Raw genomic sequence first — 19,233 nt, 5'->3', positions numbered from 1 at the left:
TATTTTTTTCCATTCCTGGAGAGGGAGGAGCGACGTCTGGATTGTCAGGGTCGAGTTTGCCACAAAGACATTATTGCCTTGGAGAACGGACATCTGTTGCCTTTCAAAAGTCACGAGTATGAGTGCGGAGTGCGTGTGCGTGCGTGAGAACGTGAAAAATTGCCGATATCTGGGTCTTTGATTCCATTTTGGTCCTTTTGAAAAGTGTTCTTATTTTTCATCACTGGGGTTTTTACGGTACAGATAGTATTCATGAAAAATCAGATGGACACGATCTTATTTTTCAAGTACAAATGTTCGTAATGTGCAAAGAGAGAGACGGAGGAGAAAACACTATGGACTAATGTCTGCCATCTTTGACCGCACCGCCTGAAAAAAAGATGAAGGACAGTTTCCCCGGGGTGGGGCTGTGTACTGGGTGCACAGGTGTGTTTGTTCTATACAGGAAGTTGAGCCTGACTGACAGTGGGGAAACGTTTGGCGAGGGGGGTGGGGGGGGGGATCAAGCATAACCAAGTACTTTTGAACGGTTTCCTTCTGAAGTGACTCAGCAGCGATTTGATCGAGAGATGCAAAATCCATTCAAGAGAAGCGTCGCCATAAAATTCAAAAGTGAGTCGTACATGGTGTTGTCTTTATCATTTTTTATTGTTATTCTTGTAAAAAATCGAGCTGAGGAGACGACAGCTACACTATCAGAACCATGCTGTATTAGAAACCTGTCAATATGTATATGAATTATGAATACACTTAAAAAACGCTTCAAATAGGCCTCTCTCCTTATTCCTGTCCCACTTTCTCTTTTTGTTTGTTCTCACACACACGTTTCTGTGGCACATCTGCACATAAACTATGGTGTGCACACACACACACACACACACACACTTCTCTGCTTTATTTCTTCCAGGCTCTGGACGTTTAAACTCTGCTGTGATCTGTGCATGAGTGTAAGTTTGTGCTCTAATGTTTTTCATGTTGGCTCCACGTCAGCTGAGGTTTGGTGCATCAGGTAATCTGAAGAAATCCTAATTACCTTGACGAGTAATGTTTATAAGGACGGTCTGCTGGGCCTGAAGTAATAAAATCAGTTTAGCTGAAGGTGCACAATAAATGCACAAATGTAAATGTGACCAGACTGATTTAAAAACAGTTGCTTCTGAAATCTGTTGTTAAAATGCAATTAAAACTAATTATTGGTGTCCACAGGGTAGGAACTAAAAAGATCAGGAACCATCAGTTGAGGATTCGTGACACATCGTCGTCCTCTGGCAGCAAAGTCTGTCCAGTCCAGTGATTGTGGTTATTAAATATAAGCACCCCAGACCCCAGACCCCTTCCTGAGGAGTGCCCAGCTCTCAGGGTTAAATAGTCGTCACTGTGAGTTGGTGTAGCCGCACACGGCACCACAAAGCCATATTGTCCGTGTAATCTTGTGGATCTGCCATCTTTAGTTCATTCATCTGAAGGTCATGCAGATTTGTCGGTGCTGCTGGAGGGGGGGGTAGATCAAAATGAGTCTTGAAAACAGATGGAACTGTTTTGGATTTATATGGATGGATTAAAGAAGAGGAGTGAGTGTGTGTGTGTGTGAGTGTGTGAGTGTGTCACGTTGGGGCTGGATCATTCAGTGTAACGCCCAGAATCCTCCATCACTCTCACTGTGTGATGAGGAGTGAAAGGAAGTATCGACGGGTGGAGGAGCAGGGCCGGATGTTCCTTCCACTCTTACTCCACCTGAGGACCAGGTAGGAAGCCGACGGAGGTGAGTCTTCTTCTGCTCAGATTTATTCCCCTGCTTTGACCCCCGTGCTCAGAGGTTTGAGAGGCTCCGTGGTGCCTGCAGCTCTCTGCTGTTTAGCCATCTGTCTTTTCCACCAATCACCAGCACCGTGCCGGTTTTCTGTCACAGGCTTTTGATTCTTCACATGTGACTAGTCAAGTAAAACTACCGGCTCCCACCACTTTCTCCTCCAAACACCTCAGTGATCACCTCAGTGATCACCTCAGCCAATGGGGCCGAGCTGCTTCTCCTTGGAAACTAACAACATGCTGGTGATATTTTTAGTGACATGCAGGAGCAGAGTTTCACCTGACATTTAGAATTTACTGCAGTAACATACTGTATACTTCTAATGTGAAGTACTTTATATAGTGCTGGGTAGCTGACGTTAACTACCTTATATACTTCTAATGTGAAGTACTTTATATAGTGCTGGGTAGTTGACGTTAACTACCTTATATACTTCTAATGTGAAGTACTTTATATAGTGCTGGGTAGTTGACGTTAACTACCTTATGTACTTCTAATTTGAAGTACTTTATATACCGCTGGGTAGCTGACGTTAACTACCTTATATACTTCTAATTTGAAGTACTTTATATACCGCTGGGTAGCTGACGTTAACTACCTTATATACTTCTAATTTGAAGTACTTTATATACCGCTGGGTAGCTGACGTTAACTACCTTATATACTTCTAATTTGAAGTACTTTATATACCGCTGGGTAGCTGACGTTAACTACCTTATATACTTCTAATTTGAAGTACTTTATATACCGCTGGGTAGCTGACGTTAACTACCATATATACTTCTAATTTGAAGTACTTTATATACCGCTGGGTAGCTGACGTTAACTACCTTATATACTTCTAATTTGAAGTACTTTCTATACTGCTGGGTAGCTTGGGAATTTCCCACCCAGTACTTGAGTACTTAAGTAGTTACTTTCTGCACATTTGAGTATTTCTTATTGAATGTTTGTCTCCAGCCTTCCTTGTCTCCAGTCCCCCCTCGTCCTCTGACCCCTGCGTGATGGCGTTCCTGCAGCAGATGCGTTCCCCCCGCCTTTCCTTCATCCAGACTCTGGTGTCTCTCTTCCTGGGCAGCATGGCCCTCATGTCGTCCTATTGGTGCGTGGGTAAACAGAAGGTGCCCAAGCCGCTGTGCACGCCCACCAGGCACAGCAACTGCATCCCCGTTCCCGGCGTCTCCAACTCCACCAGCATCCAATTGTCATGGGAGACGGGGGACGACCGATTCGTCTTCCCGACCTTTCACACCGGCCTGTTCGTCACCTGTGAGGAGAACATCTACACAGACGTCTGGGGTAGGAGACGGATTTCAACCATTTATTTGTGTCTAAAAAGCTGAAAATGCATGAAAGTAAATTCCCTGTGTGGTCAGCTGGAAATAAGGTTCCTCACTGATCATGAAGGAAGGTCAAACGTTCCTCAGCTGCTTTTAAAATGTCACTGGTGGTTCTGAAAGGAGCGAACCAGGTGGAGGGAATTAATCAAAGTGGGATTTATAATAAAAGAACCTAAACAGCAGCACTGACAGAGCTCAGTGACGCATGTGGTCATGTTTGCAGTATCACTGCAGAGGATTTGAACCGATTGTGGATCAGGTTGTGGATATTCCCAAGGTGAAGTGAGGATCCGCTCAGGAACTGGAATGAAGTCCAGTGGGACAGGACACAGAGCGAGAAGGAACCTGAGGTGATGATACGAACTGAGGTGTTTTAATTTAATCCTGCGTGTTTCAGTGTGTGTGTGTGTGTGTGTGTGTTTGGGTTGGTGCCCAGCCCAAAGAGGATTATCATCAGTGTGTGATCTACTCGCAGAGATTTAGGCTTCAACAGCACGACTCAATTATGGATTAGAAACCAGAGAGAGAGAGAGAGAGAGAGAGAAAGGTTAATGGGATTCACAAACATCATCTCATTTGCTGCTGATTTCAAAATGTTTCTTCAGCCAAAGGCTCCGACTGACTCCTGCATGAACCAGTTTTTAATCAACTGTTCGCTGTGTAATTGCTGACAGGTGTGATCTGTTCCCAGCAGGTGTATTACTGAGTTATCACTATCAGTTTGGTCAGTTCTGCAGAGCTCGAGCTTCTTGCTAACATCAACATTTAGCTGCTGAAGAGTCGGTGGAAGCCTCACACGTGTTGTCAGGTTTTCTGAAGTCTCTGTGTGTGGAGCTTCCAGGGCCGGTCACGATATCCTGATTATTGCAGCTGTCATGTGACCTCGTGGGTAAAGCAGCCAGGAAGGAGCTGAGCTGCAGCAGAAGCTGGTTGTTGTTTTGTTTTTTTTTTAAAGCTTGTGGCTTGAAGGGCTGGAAAAAAAAACACATTTTAGGGGTGAAAACAAAATTCTTCATGTTGAAATCAATAAGTGGAACTGAAAAGTCACCAAAATAAAAAAAACGAAGACACACTGATGCTTTTAGTCCTTCCAGATTCATATTGAACAAATCTTCTAGTCTCCCCCGTCGGGTCACTTAAGGCCATGTAAACACTGAATACACACTGTTATTCACACAGTGCTTAGACTGCACTGTTCATTACTAATACACACTAATCTACGTGCCACCAGCTCTGGTGTGGACTAAAAACTTTCCAGTGCTAGAAGCCAAATCCCAAAACAGCATGAGGCTCATTTAGGGTCAGTGAGTTTAACAGTTTCTGTCTCTTTGGTTTTAGAGGAGAAGTGTCGTGGGTTTTACACTTTGACTCCAGGGTCTGAAAAAGGTAAATGGCTTCGTCACTTCGTGTTGTGTCACTGACAGGCTGTGTGAGCTCCACGCCTTTATCTGTCCTTGCTTCCCCCCCCCAACTCTGCAGCAATGATGTGGCTGTCTCTGTCTTTGGAGCTGCTGTACGTGGGGCTGCTGCTGGTCAGCTGCACGCTGCTGTCGGTCCAGCTGTGCATCGGCGCCTGGTTCCCCTCCACACAGCGCTGGGGCCAGCTGCTCAACGCCTTTGCCGCCGTCTTCACGGTCCTTGGAGGTACAGCGGCGTTTGACACAGGCGTGAATCAGAGTGACGCTGAATGACGAGTGCGCCCACCGGCCTGGTGTGTTTCTGTCCCCGCAGGTCTGCTCGGGATGGTGGGCCACATGATGTTCATGCAGGTGTTTCAGACCACGGCCTCCATGGGACCAGAGGACTTCAAGCCTCACAGCTACGGCTACTCCTGGGCCTTCTAGTGAGTAAATCAAACATTTCCTTTAAGCTGCAAGAAAAACCTTTCACCTATTTATTCTGATCCCACCCCAGAAACGTTGGCTAAAGTATTTTTGTGTTGTAAAAACCCGAAGGTTAATTCTCTCATGTCGTGTTTCAGCCTCTCTCCAGCTTTTTGTTCAATATTCTTTGTTCTTGTCACTTTTGTATTTTACTTTCACCATATTTTAACAGCCTGGTATCACCAATCACACATTTACAGTCTGTGCAGCACATGACACCTTCTGTCCACCTGTAAAAACAGAGACACTTCTCACAGGTCAGGTCCCTGAGACGAGTCTGGAAGGAAAAAATGGATCTTGGACTCACAGTTAACTTGAAATATTAACCTGCTATATAACTCCACTGTGTTTGTATAACTTGCCAAAATGTTCCCATCAGCCTGAAGATGTAAAAGACAATGTCCTGACAAATGTTCCTGCAGTGTGACACATGTCAAACTCCTCTGTCTCCACCAGCACGGCCTGGTTTGCGTTTACTGTCTGCATGTCCGCCGGTGTGTCCACTCTCAACAACTACACCAAGAAGTTCCTGATGGTGGGACCCCGGCGAACCTCTGGCCTCAACCCCTGCAGCTTTAACTTTGTGGGGCCGCCTCCTGCTCCGTACTACACCCCGCCAAGCGCCGGCGTCACCCTGGCCTGTCCCCCGTCCCCACCACCGATCTCCCACCTGTCCCCCTACTACAAGTCCCCGTCAGCGGCGTTACCTGCCTCCTCTCCGAGGCTCGCCCACTCCCTCTCCCTGCCTCTCACCCACTCAGACTCCTTCCCTCCACAACTTTCCCATCCTGCACCTGGGTCCCTGTTCCACCGCCTTTCCCTCCCCTCTCCGTCTCCGTCACCCACCCCGTCTGTCTCTCTCCACCAGGAGGAGGACGACTGCAGCCCTCTGTGAGCTGATAATCCAGACTGGAGTCTCCCAGAGGTCCTGTGCTGTTAAAGCGTCTTATGTTCTTGTCATCAGTGCGTCCAGGTGGTTTACTGTGGTCCTACCCACTCTGTCCCACTGAGGAAGGGAAATGTGGACACACAGGGGACCTCGAGGTGATCGCGACAATATCCAGAATCAATGAATCTGATCAGATTTCTGTCCGAACGCAGATCAGATGGAGACGAAACACAGAGTAACATCGATAAGTGGTTTAAAATCAAGTTTTAATAATGTAAAAATCATTGTCATCATGATCCATAATGAGAAATAACAGTAGCAAAAATAAAACTGCCTTAGACATACAGAGCATTATGGGAAACGAAACATATTTACACATCATATGTGAGTCACACGTATGGAAACGGCCGATTGGACTGAAAGTGTATGAAAGCTGGTACATTTTACTGTTATATGTTTGGATTTACGCCATCGCAGGATATCTGATTACCCGATTTCTGTAAAATGGCAGATTTCATACATATTATACAAGTACAACTCAATATGGCCATCTCTGGTGTGCTGTGTCTTCTGTTTGCCCCCATTTAATCAGACAATAGACTTAATTCTTCTGAAACAGGATGTGGCTGAAGGGATGATGTGACGCTCACGTCGGTAGACACTAAAAACTGTTTGATGACTTTCTAATGACAAATAATTACAACACAAACGCAGCTGCAAAATAAAATCACATCATTGCCGTTACACTGTCTTACAATTAGATTAGACTGATCTGTAAACGGGGGTTTTTTGACCTTTAACGCTTCAAACAGGCAGATTTTATACTTTGGAAAATCAATGGCACCACATTGTCGTTACACTCTGTTTAATTAGTGGCGTGATACATAAAGTCAGACCAGAGCAGATAAATGAAATAAAAATTTATGAACTAACAATATAATAATGAACAAAAATACAATGAACTAAGATCAAAAACTCGCCCCTTTTTATCCAACACTAATATCCAAATATAAATGTACATAAACAAGAAACCACAGATTTCACTCTTCAGCCTGCTTTTGTTATAATCCAGAAACATCGAGATCTTAATTTATCACAGCATCTTATAAACATTAAGGCACTTTTTTGTTCAGATAACAAAAATATTCCTAAACCTTAGATGCCCTCAGGAAATCGAGCCCAAATCTGGGTTGAAAATAAACTCAAATACAGCTGCGATTGATTGAGCCTGTTACTACTAGAGCAGACTCAATTAAACACCAGTGTGTATTTGAGGATCAGCACATCTGCTCTATCTACAGCTGGATATACACTAGCAGCTGAAATCTGATGTCAGTTCTAAATTCTAATCCATCTACAACTAAAGCCAGATTTTAGCTGAAAGAGTAGATCCAGCCGAAGATGCCGGGCTGGTCGGAGCTAGCACTAGTGTCCTTCTCATGCAGTTTTCTTGCGTAGCACAAAGTAAGTGATGGAGGAGATGAACGTGAGGGCGAAGGAGATCCACGCCAGGATGAAGCAGTGGCCATACCAACCTTCTTTCTCGTCAATGTGGAAGCGGTCTGTGTAGATGGAGGCTGCGATCATGATGCACAGGCCTGCAGTGATGGAAACATGGACATCAGAACACGAGATCTGTGCAGATGTTTGTCAGTGGATGATGAACGGCTAGAGGAAGAACTAAAAGACTTACAGGCGAGGAACTGGAAGATGCCGGAGATGGTGAACCTCTCTCCTTTCTGGAGGGTGAAGAGCTGAGCCACAAACACAAAGATGCCCAGGATGGAGAATATACAAGCTAGCACCGAGCTGGCCTGCACTGCCTGGAGGTAATCTGCAGGGGGAGCCAGAGAGAGAGTGGCACAATGAGAGATGTTGGGCGTGGGTGCCTGTAATGCATCCTAAATACAGTATGTGCTAAACATGACACTGACACACCCAGGAGCTGTAGCGCTGCACTGACACAGAGCCCTTGAAAAATGGCATCAGACAGTTGTTTTAGGATTTTAACACTTTTAACTCTCATGTGATGCACGAAAAGACAAACAGCTGCAGTTACAATAAAAACAAAACTATCCATCACATATAAAACATAATAAAAGTCATTATTTTCATGTGGATTTTATCTGGCAAAGGCATTTTACTTTGAAAGGCAAAGAAACAGGAAATAGTTTACATGTTGTAGGATACCAAAGTAAACTACATGTTTGTTTTCAAATGTTTTTTCCTCTCCCTGTGACTGATGGATCCTGCAGGAACAGTTTCTGGTTAAGTCACAGTTGAAATGGCTGCGTTTTATTTCTCTGGTTTGAAGTGGGCGGGGTCTGCTATGAAACAATGATGTCACCTTTTCCGTGCACCAATCAGAGTTTAGCAACTTTTGAGTGAGAATCTGGTGACGGTTGGTTGGTTGTATAGGAGCTGTCAATCAAATCTGATCCAACCACACCCACACAGCCCTGAGGAGGCAAATTAGCAAATAGGTGTGTTTCCAGCCACCATCTTTCACACACATTTTTTAGTTTGAGCCTGAAAGAAATCTGAGATACTGCAAGAAGGTTTTGACTGTTGGCTGAGGTGGAAACGTTGATGTATTGATAAAGGTTTATTGGAAAAAGCGAATGAATCATTTCCATCATGTTTTCCATGTTTTGTTTTTCCATAGTTGAGGCCTGACTCAGGCTCTTTTCCTTTTTCTGCAGTTTGATGGCGTGGACGGAAACCCGCTTAATGGCACGTGAAGACAATAGTTCACTTTGAGTTTTGTTTATGCTTGAATATTTGATGTGGCAGAGTTTTGCTTTACAGCCACTGAGCAAAGGAACATTACAGGGAAACTTTGTGTTGGGCTGCGTGGAAACATGCTCTTTACGGGACGGTTCTTACCTTGTGGGTAGGATGGTACCGTGGGAAGATTAGTGTAGTTCCAGACTCCACCGGTCTGCAACCACCGGGCCCACACATCAGTGGCCATGTTGTTAGTCATCCACCAGGCCTGAGGGGGGAAGGCAAAGATTTCACTATCCACAGCATGTTACAGCTTTCCTGCATAAATACCAGCAACCCTCCCAGGTGGGGGACACAACTGGTAGTAAACACTGGAGTGTGTGTTTACCTTTCGTTCTGATAAGTATTTGGGGGAGAGAGGAATGCACATGGGTTAGTGTGGCATTCCACAAGCCTCGCTCTGGTATGCAGCTTTCACTACAAAACAGGCAAGACGCTCAGACCTTCACGTGTGTGCACACCTGACACCTCGTGCGTGGTTTACATGCAAACACACACAGGTGTAAAATGCCAAACATGTGGCCCTGAGAGAAACAGCTGTGTTCGCTCATCAGTCTGGACTCTTCAGCACTTTATCACTCACATTAGGGAGAAAGTTAGGAATGATGCTTTGGCAGTTGTGTCTTCAGGCTGAAAGGGTTTGTGCGTGCAGGTATGTGGAAATGGAACTTTTACCAGCAGCAGAGTGTCATCACAGTCGTACTTACATTGTCAATGGTGGCCACCAGGAGGAGGATGATGCCGATGATGTGAACGGCGAAAATGGCAGCGAGCAGAATCAGCATGATGACTGTGCTGGAGAGAGGGAGGTGCAAAGACAAAACTTGTTACACCACTTTCCTCTGTGATACAGGATGGTTACACCTGGAGGGCTAAGTCATAGCCAACTGAAAAAAGGCCACGCACACGCCCACCGAGCAGACTAGCAGCTAATATGAGCAGAAAGAACGAAACGTGGATACGACAAGAAGCTGCTCGGAGCCATTAGTGCCTGCACCGAGCACACACACACACACACACACACACACTCACACACACACATCTTCATAAACACAGTTTCACAGAGCAGCCAGAACCTGGCACCCGCTCAGGGTGTGGCTTTGCAGCTTCTAATTCCCCTGACTTGCAGAGAAATGCCTGCGAACACACGCCACTACAACACTCCAATCAAGAACCAGAGAGGAGGCCAGTGCAGGAGCTGCAGTGTATTTGTGCAGACCGAGCTCAGCCATCAGCGTCACTTCATCCCTGCATAAACAGACTCTGTTGGTCACGAGAGGGAGAGAGAGAGAGCTAAAGAGGGACCTTCGTGACGGGCAGATGAGTTTGGACTTGTCCTGTGTTTCCAAGAAACCCGCCACTCCTTAAAGTAACTGGAGTGAATTGATGGTATTTGCCTGTCTAGCTTCCCACGCCTGATCCCCCTTAGTTTGAAGCTCAAGCTGCTGAAGGGGGATATAAAAAAACTCTCTTTTCCACTTGAGGAGTCCTGCTCCCTCAGTCCCTCCACAGGTGGCTCTGCCCTGAGTTAACAGATCACAGAACTGATCAGTAAATGCTCTTATTTAGCTGTGAACTGGATCCAGTGCCGAGGCTGCGCTGGGTGTGAACAGAGGAAGAGGCACATCTGGAATGTGCTGGTTCTCTCCACGGCAAAAGGAGTGGTCAAGGGCTGGGTCCACACACAGCTCTGACACGCAAACCGCACACACATACAGAGGAGCGCCAGGGGCGAGCTCGTGCACATGTGATCGTACGACGCTTTCCCACCTTTCGTTTTTCTTCAAACACTGAAAAGAAAAGTTGCCTTTCTAAATATTTGCCCTGTGTAATTTCCCCCTGGGGCGCTGAGAGCACAAATACAAACATGCTGCTCTGCCAGATGAGCAAACTTTAATGAACAACGTCTGGGTGGAAAAAACAAAAAGTGAGCGCTCAACATCTGGAGGCTCAAGAAAACTTTGATCAAATATCTCCCAGAATCTGTCCTGAAAACCGGTCGGCTGGTGCTGCTGGGAGCTTCAGAGCTGGACTGGGTGCGACATAGTTTCCATTACACAAAACAGAATACATGTGGCTGAGGCTTGGACTCGGAGAGCCAGAAAAAAAGGCAAGTCAGGAACATCGTGTGCTCTTTCACAGCCTAACTTTCAAACCAGTCGCCAGCTGCTGCAGGGCCACATCTGGACAGCAGCCTCACCTGGCCCATTATGGAGGTCTTACTGCAGCTCAGTAGCAAAAGTTGCCTGTAAAAGTTAACAGGTATGTGGGGGAGGTACACACACACACACCCATAGTCCTCATAGTGTTTGGTTTGACTGGTCTGAAAACAGAAACTCCTGAAGATAAAGTGCAGGATGGTTTTAAGATTCAGCTGCTGAGAGAATCAAAAAGCAGAAAAAGCATCTTGCACTTACTGTGTGATGTTGTTTGTCTCTTCAGGTCTAATTCCTCCTGCTCTCAGGGACACTAACTTCAGACTCAGAGTCTAAATGCACAAACACCAGAAACTACCCATCCGCCCACTTTTACCCTGCCCTCTTTTTAAGTCCACACCCCAGACGAGTCTCTCGCTTGCACATAATCTCTTCCTCTTTTTCTGCCCCCACCCGCCTTCCTCCTCCTCCTCCACTATTCCACTTTTTGCACCCAGTCCCACCCTCTCTTTCTGTCCGTCTACGTTCCACACTTGCAAAGGCTCAAACCAGCCACTATTTCAACAGTATTGTGGGCACACGATGGTGGTTCTTGTGTGCTTTTGTGTTTGGTGTCTCACTGGGCAGATGGTGGTGATTTTCTCGGAGAGGGCAGCAGATGACTCACTGATGTTTGATGGGGGGAACTCCCATAACACCAGGCGTTATTGACAGTGACTCTGCTCGTGCTGCCATGGTGACAGACGGCGGCACGGCCTCGTCACAGTCGCACAGTTTCTGCCGCCTTAATAAACAAAGTCCGAGCGAGGCAGGGAGAGGCGCGCACACAGGGCCGACAGCGTGGAGTTTCTTCCTGATCGCCACCCTCTGTCTTTTCCCGCTTTTGTTGCACAGGAAGAGGTTTCAGGATGAAGGAATGTTGTTGGCTGCGAGGGAAAAGGAGGTGGGGGAAGAAAATGAGTGCAAGTCATAGCTTGTGTGAGAGAGAAGGAGGGAGTGAGAGGAAGAAGAGAGACACAAAGGTAGTGGAGAGAGGAATTTGGAAGGTGGTGGTGAGAGGGGGTTGGTCTGTCGAGGACATTTCACACTGTGCTGTGAGTTCATGAATTATTACTCATCGCTGGGCCAGTGAGTCAAAGTCAAATGCTTCTTGAACAGATCACATGCATCGGTTTAGTTCAAGGGAGGGTCTTTTCTGCTAAAATCGCATCACGTAAAAGAAGAGAAGAACAGTCACACACAGGAACCATGTGTTTCTTGGTCACGGAGCTCAATTAGACCTTAATGGGACAAAGTCTGTATCTAAAAATCCAAAAACGAAGGCTAATGGTTTTTAACAACACTGCTGCTGTCAGAGGTCTGGGCCAAAGAGCAGCGTCTCACAGCAGCTCTCAGAAATGAGACTTGTGCACTTTCAGAGCAGGGACAGAAACCAAACAGACACACACACACGAACAGGCTTCACTACGTTTCAGCCAAAGCTTGTGCCTGTACAGGGTTTGGGTTTGTTATTTAAACAAAGGAGAATCGTACTTTTTCTTTAGTGCTCGGGGCTGAAATTTTAAAGTGCAGCAAAGGAAGAAGGACGATTAGTATTTACTGTTTACTGCCAAAGAGGAGATGAAAGTACTTTGAGTAGTAGTTTAGGGAGTAAAAGTAAATTCTTGAAGTGTCAGCTGGTGTTTAAGTGTTGAAACAGCATCTGACGCATAAATAAAAGAGACAGCTGATTCTTTTTCCAATAAAATAGACGAAATTTGAAATTTGAATTAAGTTTCTATAAATATATATCAGGAAGTTGCCCCCCCCTCCCCAAAATAAAGAAGAGGAAGTGAAATAATAATACTAGCACGCTAATAAAAGTCAGATACACGTACGTAGATAGAGACGGTCAGAAATAGTCAGGGTGTGGACCTGGAGACTGAGGTCACTTGTTTGCTCCTGTAGGTTTAAAAATACGCTGATCGGACCACGGGAGCGTGAGTCAAAGGCTCAGCAGGATACCTGGTCACTGTCATGTCAGCCAGCCTCAGGTGTGAGGCGGCAGGATAATAACAGGCTTCAGGAGTCATTTACCTGCCAATACAGGGGCCACGAAGGGCCACGGCGCCTGCTTGAGGTTACAGCGAGGCTATCAGTGGGGTCATGAGGTTACATACACACATACACACACACACACACACACACACACACACACACACATATAGATATATATATATATATATGTGCTTATGACATTTTCTTAATGAGCCCGAGGCTCAGCTGAATTGTGGGAGGCCAAGAACAACAGCTTTTTTTAATATGTAGAAAACACAGACAGAGCTGAACTAAATGATGCTTCAGGTTCTTCATCGTTGGTTTCTGTGACAGCACCGTTCATGGACGTCTCATTTAAACATCCTGTTTCTTTTGTTTGTGGCCAAAGCCCAGAAATGTTTGACTCATTAATCTAATGAAAATGGTCTGGACAAAGATGTTCTGCTGCTCTTTCCTGGGGGGTTTGTTGCTTTAACTTCAGCTGTAAAATGTTCTGTTGGGTTCAGGTCAGGGGACCAGGTCTCAGTCTCCAGCTTCTTTAAAAGCTCTTTGAGTGACACTGATGCTCCATCACCTCCTCCCTGCATCAGCTGCATCACGGAGCTCCCCGCACCTCCATGTCTCCCTGTGGTCCTGCTCAGGCTCGGTCCAGTTTTGTGGGTGGTGGTTGCTCTGACGTCCTGCAGCGTCCCTCACTGCGTCTGACCACAGCAGTTTCTACTGATAATCCTGGTCCAGCGTCAGAAGGTCTTAGTCTCTGTTCGTCACAGGGAGGTTGGTGTAAATAGTGAATCATCCTTGGCGTCAATTATTCGAGTCACTGCTGCTCCTCTTGTTGGTCGTGTGGCTCCTCCTGCAGCTGCAGCTGTGATCCAGCTGATGTTCAGCAGCTGCTGATGCTCTGGGTCCATCTTCATCCAGTCTCACAGTCTGTCTCAGGTCAGAAGAGAGAGAGATGTGAGAGCTTGTCTGTTTCTGCTGCTTCCTGCAGGTGGTTTGAACTGGAAACCACAGCTGGAGTCATTTTTTGCAGGTAAAATAATAAAGTTTGTTTGTTTTGAACAATCCACAAGATCAAACACCCAAAGGTCAAATTCAAATAATAGATTTTGTTGGTTTGTTGGTTTCTCATGATTCAGTGATGTTGATCAGGGATTTTGTTAGATAGTCTAGCACCCACCTGTGTGTCCACCCATCCTTGCTCAACAGACACCACACCTTTCTTACTTAATGTCCTTGAACGTCCCACCCACATGTCCATGGGAAAGGACATTTCAGCATTTCAGCTTTAGGATTTAGTTTTTAGATTTTTTTAAATTTACACAGTTTCTGTCAAAAATCTGTGTTTCACCATCACCGAGAGATTTTTGAATCTAAATGTTTACACCACGCCCTGACAATGTGAAGAAGATATAAAAACACCAGGGGAGAGACGTGAGAACAGAGAGAGAATGTGGTCGGACCCGAGTCTGTTCTGGGCGTACCGACCACACCTTGCAGGTGAGCTAAGCTGCAGTTCGTACTGTATCATACAGTATAATACAGCACTCCCTCTGCTGCAGAGATGCAAAAACAAAAAAAAAGAGTCATTGAGTGAGACCGGTTTGCATGCCTTCATGTCTTCATGTCTTCATGTCTTCATGTCTTCATGCCTTCATGCCTACATGCCTTCATGTCTTCATGTCTTCATGCCTTCATGCCTTCATGCCTTCATGTCTTCATGCCTTCATGTCTTCATGTCTTCATGCCTTCATGCCTTCATGTCTTCATGTCTTCATGCCTTCATGTCTTCATGCCTTCATGTCTTCATGTCTTCATGCCTTCATGTCTTCATGCCTTCATGCCTTCATGTCTTCATGTCTTCATGCCTTCATGTCTTCATGCCTTCATGTCTTCATGTCTTCATGCCTTCATGTCTTCATGCCTTCATGTCTTAATGTCTTCATGCCTTCATGCCTTCATGCCTTCATGCCTTCATGCCTTCATGTCTTCATGCCTTCATGCCTTCATGTCTTCATGCCTTCATGCCTTCATGTCTTCATGCCTTCATGTCTTCATGTCTTCATGCCTTCATGTCTTCATGCCTTCATGTCTTAATGTCTTCATGTCTTCATGCCTTCATGTCTTCATGCCTTCATGTCTTCATGCCTTCATGTCTTAATGCCTTCATGTCTTCATGTCTTCATGCCTTCATGTCTTCATGTCTTCATGCCTTCATGCCTTCATGTCTTCATGCCTTCATGTCTTCATGTCTTCATGCCTTCATGCCTTCATGTCTTCATGCCTTCATGTCTTAATGTCTTCATGTCTTCATGCCTTCATGTCTTCATGCCTTCATGTCTTCATGCCTTCATGTCTTCATGTCTTCATGTCTTCATGCCTTCATGTCTTCATGTCTTCATGCCTTCATGCCTTCATGTCTTCATGTCTTCATGCCTTCATGTCTTCATGTCTTCATGTCTTCATGTCTTCATGCCTTCATGTCTTCATGTCTTCATGTCTTCATGCCTTCATGTCTTCATGTCTTCATGCCTTGTGCAGAGAAAAAACAAAAAACAACTTTTTGCCAGTGAAGTTATGAAACAATCTGTGTGTTTTTTTATTTTTTATTTTTGTTCAGCTCTTGGTGTATTTATGGGAGAGGAAATGCCGTGAGTCATCCATCCGACAGTTATCGCATCTCGGAGTAGAACCTCAGGGAGCGTTTGACCACACCACCGTCTACCACCGCACATACCAGGGGGCGGGGCTTATGCTGAGCCGCGACACGTTTTTTAAGCTCCGAGTACAAGTCGACAAATCACATGCCCCCGTGAGTCCCGAAGAAGACCAATAGCACGGCTCCCTCAACAACCAACCCTTTGTCGTGCTGACACCGCTGATCAGTACTGGAAAAACCAGAGTCATAAAGAATCGCTTGGAACAGTCGCGATATTGTCTGAGATGCCAAGAGTTGTGTGCACAAGTATTAATCATGACTCCTTGAAATACTTTCTCAGGGGTGGCTCCATTATTTCCAGCGCGCTCGTGGGATCATTAAGGAGCCGAACGCAGAACCGGATCAGTCACTGAGAAATGAGTGAAAAACACAGTTGCCGGACTGGGCTGCACTTTGACCTTTGTACACAGAGCGAAGTGAATTATGTGGCCTGTCATGAGGCGGTAATGCTTCTAATATAGGAGGCTTGTCATATTCTCTGACTCTTGCATCCGTAATTACTGGTTGTTTGTACAGTTGGCAGCGACTGAAAATGAGCCCGGGCTAAATGTCAGACGTATAAAGCTGGTATACATAGTCAAAGGAGGCCCACAGGAGATCTGGTCCCTGCTTCAGGTTGTGTAATGTCACAATCCCTTTAATGAAGGTGTTTGTTTGTTTGTGAGTGAGGCAGCATTTCAACAGGACTGTGTGAAACGGAGCCAACAAGATGCCACAGTCAAGTCTCCGCCGCTGCTTTGCACAACAGCAAAGATCCCCGTCTGTGGTCGGCTGTCTCACTCTGCTCGTTCCTGCTTACACAACGTCTCACACCCCGCCTGAGATTTCCAAACTGCTACTATAATAACAGCTGAGTGTGTGTTTACAGGACTTACAGGAGTCGTTTCAAAGGCTGGATGTGAGCGTCCTGAAGGGGACAAAGCAAAACCAAAGGGGCTGATGTGAGGAGGTTTGTGTTGAAACTCTCTCCTCCCCTCGGCCTGTTGACTAATTGGGCCTTTGTCCCTGCTGCCGGTGTCGCCGGGCGGGTTTTGATAATAAGCTGCTGCACGGGCATGTCAGCAGAGTCCGACGGAGACACACACATTTTCACACGTGTATACACACACACACACATACTCCAAGAGTACACGCAGTACGTACAGGCTGCACCTCTAACACACACGCGCGCGCGCGCACGCACACGCACACACACACACACACAGTTTGTCCTTTCCAGCTCTTCTTCTCTGTGATTCTCAGGAACAAGATCATGATCGTCATCAGTTTGTTTTTCCAGGAATGTCACCTCCCCACTTCGTGTCCATGTTGTGACCTTCAGCCTCGTTTCAGAAAACAAAGATTGTCTATTTTCACATGTAGGTTGGCGCATCATCAGACAGTGATCTCTACAATTACAGCTGTTGTTTATATTGTGTTCCTGTTGTTGTGTTCTGTCTTACTGTGTTTCTGCTTAAACATCTTTTATATCTTCAGTCTGCACGTTTATCGTGTTGCTTCAAAACGGATCAAATTGGCATTTTTTTCACTCTTCAAAGTCTAAACATGTTTTTAGAAACTGAAATTTCTCATTAGAGAAGGATTCGGAAACGGGTCCAGCTTCAGTCTCTCCTGGATCCCTTCTTCCTGCTGATCCTCTCAGGCCCAGTCAGGTTGGAGGGAACAGTCAGAGCCTCCATCTTCAGGTCTCTGTGCAGATGTTCTGTGGGGTTTGGGTCTGGACTGTGGCAGGACCCTCAGGGACCGTCAGAGACTTGACCCACCTCCGTGTCCCTGCTGCTGAGAAAGCCTGATGCTGTTTGGCAAAACCTCCAGCTGCTCATTTGCCTTTTCTGAGACACTTTTCTGGTTTCTAGTTTCAGCCATGACAGAGATAAACCTGTGAGTCAGGGGCCCCGTCCAGATCTTATTGAGACCTCAGACATCCTGCTGAACAGGCAGCTAAGAGAGTTTCCTTTCTGAGTGTTTGCCTGAGCTCTGCTTGTCGCCTGCCTGGGCTTTGAATGAGACGCACACAGGAGTCTGTTCTTAAAGCACAGTACACGTGTGTGTGTGTGTGTGTGTGTGTGTGTGTGTGTGTGCGTGCCCCAGCCGCCGTTTACATTCAATAAAGAAGAATTCCTCATATTTAGTTGAGCAGACCTGTTTCCATGGTTACTGGCCAGGGGTTTTCATTTTTGACTCACTTCCCTCACCCTGAGCGCTCTTTTTCTAACCCACACTCGTTTTCTTTTCCCTTTAACTCCGGTTTCTCCTCACGTGACTTCACCTCCTCTTTGGGAACATTTTATGCTCCTCCCGTTTCCTGCCCGGTGCCACCCCGGTCCTCAGGCCGCCCCCTCAAACCCTCGCTCTCTCAATGAAATCCAGACGTGCACAGCGCACTCTCGTGCTTGGAGACTAAAGAAAACAACTCCTGGCTGTAGCTAGGCAACTCCAAATATGAGTCATCCCCCTGCCGCGCCCATCATCAACTGCCCCCCCCCCCCCCCCTCCCCCCCCCCATCCACACACACACGCACACACACACACTCACACACACACTCACGCACACACACAGCTTCACATCCTCTTTATGAAGCGTTGCTGTTTGAATCCTCTAAACTGTGCCTGCTTCCCCACAGCACTAATCCTCCTGCCCAGAGCCAGAGGTGGAGGCCGCACAGGTGAGGTGAGGTCAGGTCAGGTGAGGTGAGGTGAGGTGAGGTGAGGTGAGGTGAGGTGTGGGAAAATGACCAGCGAGGCCTCGGGTGATGACATCATGACCACACGTGATGACTCGGTACATCTCTAATTGTTTTGGTGCAGACTAACAGTGACCTTGCAGCAGATCCTAGATGTGTTTTTGTTTTTCATAGGAGCAGCTGTAGCTTTTTTTTTTAATTTTTTAACCCCTTCCACCCCGGCGGCCCCATTCACTGGGACCAAACTGTGACCTGCTGCCGCCATTTTGAGAAGGTCACAGAGCGTCTCCTCAGCTCAACTCACAGCCCAAACTGACAGCACTGCAGTGTTTGCTTTATTTACGCTGCATCGCTTTTAGTGGAGCTGCAGTTCAACAGCATCAGTGTCACCGACTGATTATTATATCAAGATCATTTTGATAAGGATTTTTCAAATCTGGTTCAAATCTGCTGATCCAGTCCAATCCAAATCCAAAAACACTTCCCAGGGCTTAAGGGGTTTAAACTTTTATTAGCTACGTTCATGAGATTCTGATTGGACAGGTGATGTCAGTGAAGAATAACAACAACAGTGAGGTGCAGAGGAATGTAAAGGATGCAGGGCATTTAGGCAATAAATTAAACCTCAAACAGGAAATATTTTCATAAATCGCACAACAGGTTTGAAGATGGAGAACAAGATATTTACTGGAGGTAAAGACGACTGGATTAAATGTATTTATGGCCTAAAGCACCTTCATGTTTTGGCTCCTTCACATTTACTTGTGCACATTAAACCTCTGTCTTCATTTCACTTCATTAAATTGGTTCAGGCTCATAAAGTCTCAGTAACGTTGTTTTACTGGGAGGTTTGTACATTTTCTCCTCAGGTTAAAACTGTTTTTACTGTCAGGTACAGTGTTTCACAGTGGATTAGTGGTTAGCTCTG

General features: G+C 46.1%; 2 protein-coding genes across 2 annotated transcripts; one reads left to right on the top strand and one right to left on the bottom strand.

Annotated features, from left to right (window-relative positions):
• The first annotated feature begins 2,814 nt into the window (after nucleotides 1–2,814).
• gsg1 (germ cell associated 1) lies at nucleotides 2,815–5,928 on the top strand. The gene is made up of 4 exons (XM_026324545.1): nucleotides 2,815–3,109; nucleotides 4,630–4,794; nucleotides 4,882–4,993; nucleotides 5,490–5,928. Exons 1-4 carry the CDS (start codon nucleotides 2,815–2,817, stop codon nucleotides 5,926–5,928), a joined length of 1,011 nt encoding a protein of 336 aa, XP_026180330.1.
• Nucleotides 5,929–6,169: 241 nt separating this feature from the next.
• On the bottom strand, nucleotides 6,170–11,268 carry LOC113141479 (epithelial membrane protein 1). Its single transcript, XM_026325916.1, has 5 exons — nucleotides 11,127–11,268; nucleotides 9,417–9,504; nucleotides 8,809–8,917; nucleotides 7,616–7,756; nucleotides 6,170–7,520 (listed from the first exon to the last, which is right to left on the bottom strand). The coding sequence occupies exons 2-5, from the start codon at nucleotides 9,492–9,494 to the stop codon at nucleotides 7,360–7,362; spliced, it is 489 nt and encodes a 162-aa protein (XP_026181701.1). The 5' UTR covers nucleotides 9,495–9,504; nucleotides 11,127–11,268; the 3' UTR covers nucleotides 6,170–7,359.
• Between the last annotated feature and the right edge of the window lie 7,965 nt (nucleotides 11,269–19,233).

Source organism: Mastacembelus armatus, chromosome 8, assembly GCF_900324485.2.
Source record: "Mastacembelus armatus chromosome 8, fMasArm1.2, whole genome shotgun sequence".
In the NCBI taxonomy this organism is placed as follows: Eukaryota; Metazoa; Chordata; class Actinopteri; order Synbranchiformes; family Mastacembelidae; genus Mastacembelus; species Mastacembelus armatus.
The sequence above is the reverse complement of the archived record's forward strand: the minus strand, read 5'-3'. Positions and strand labels throughout refer to the sequence as shown.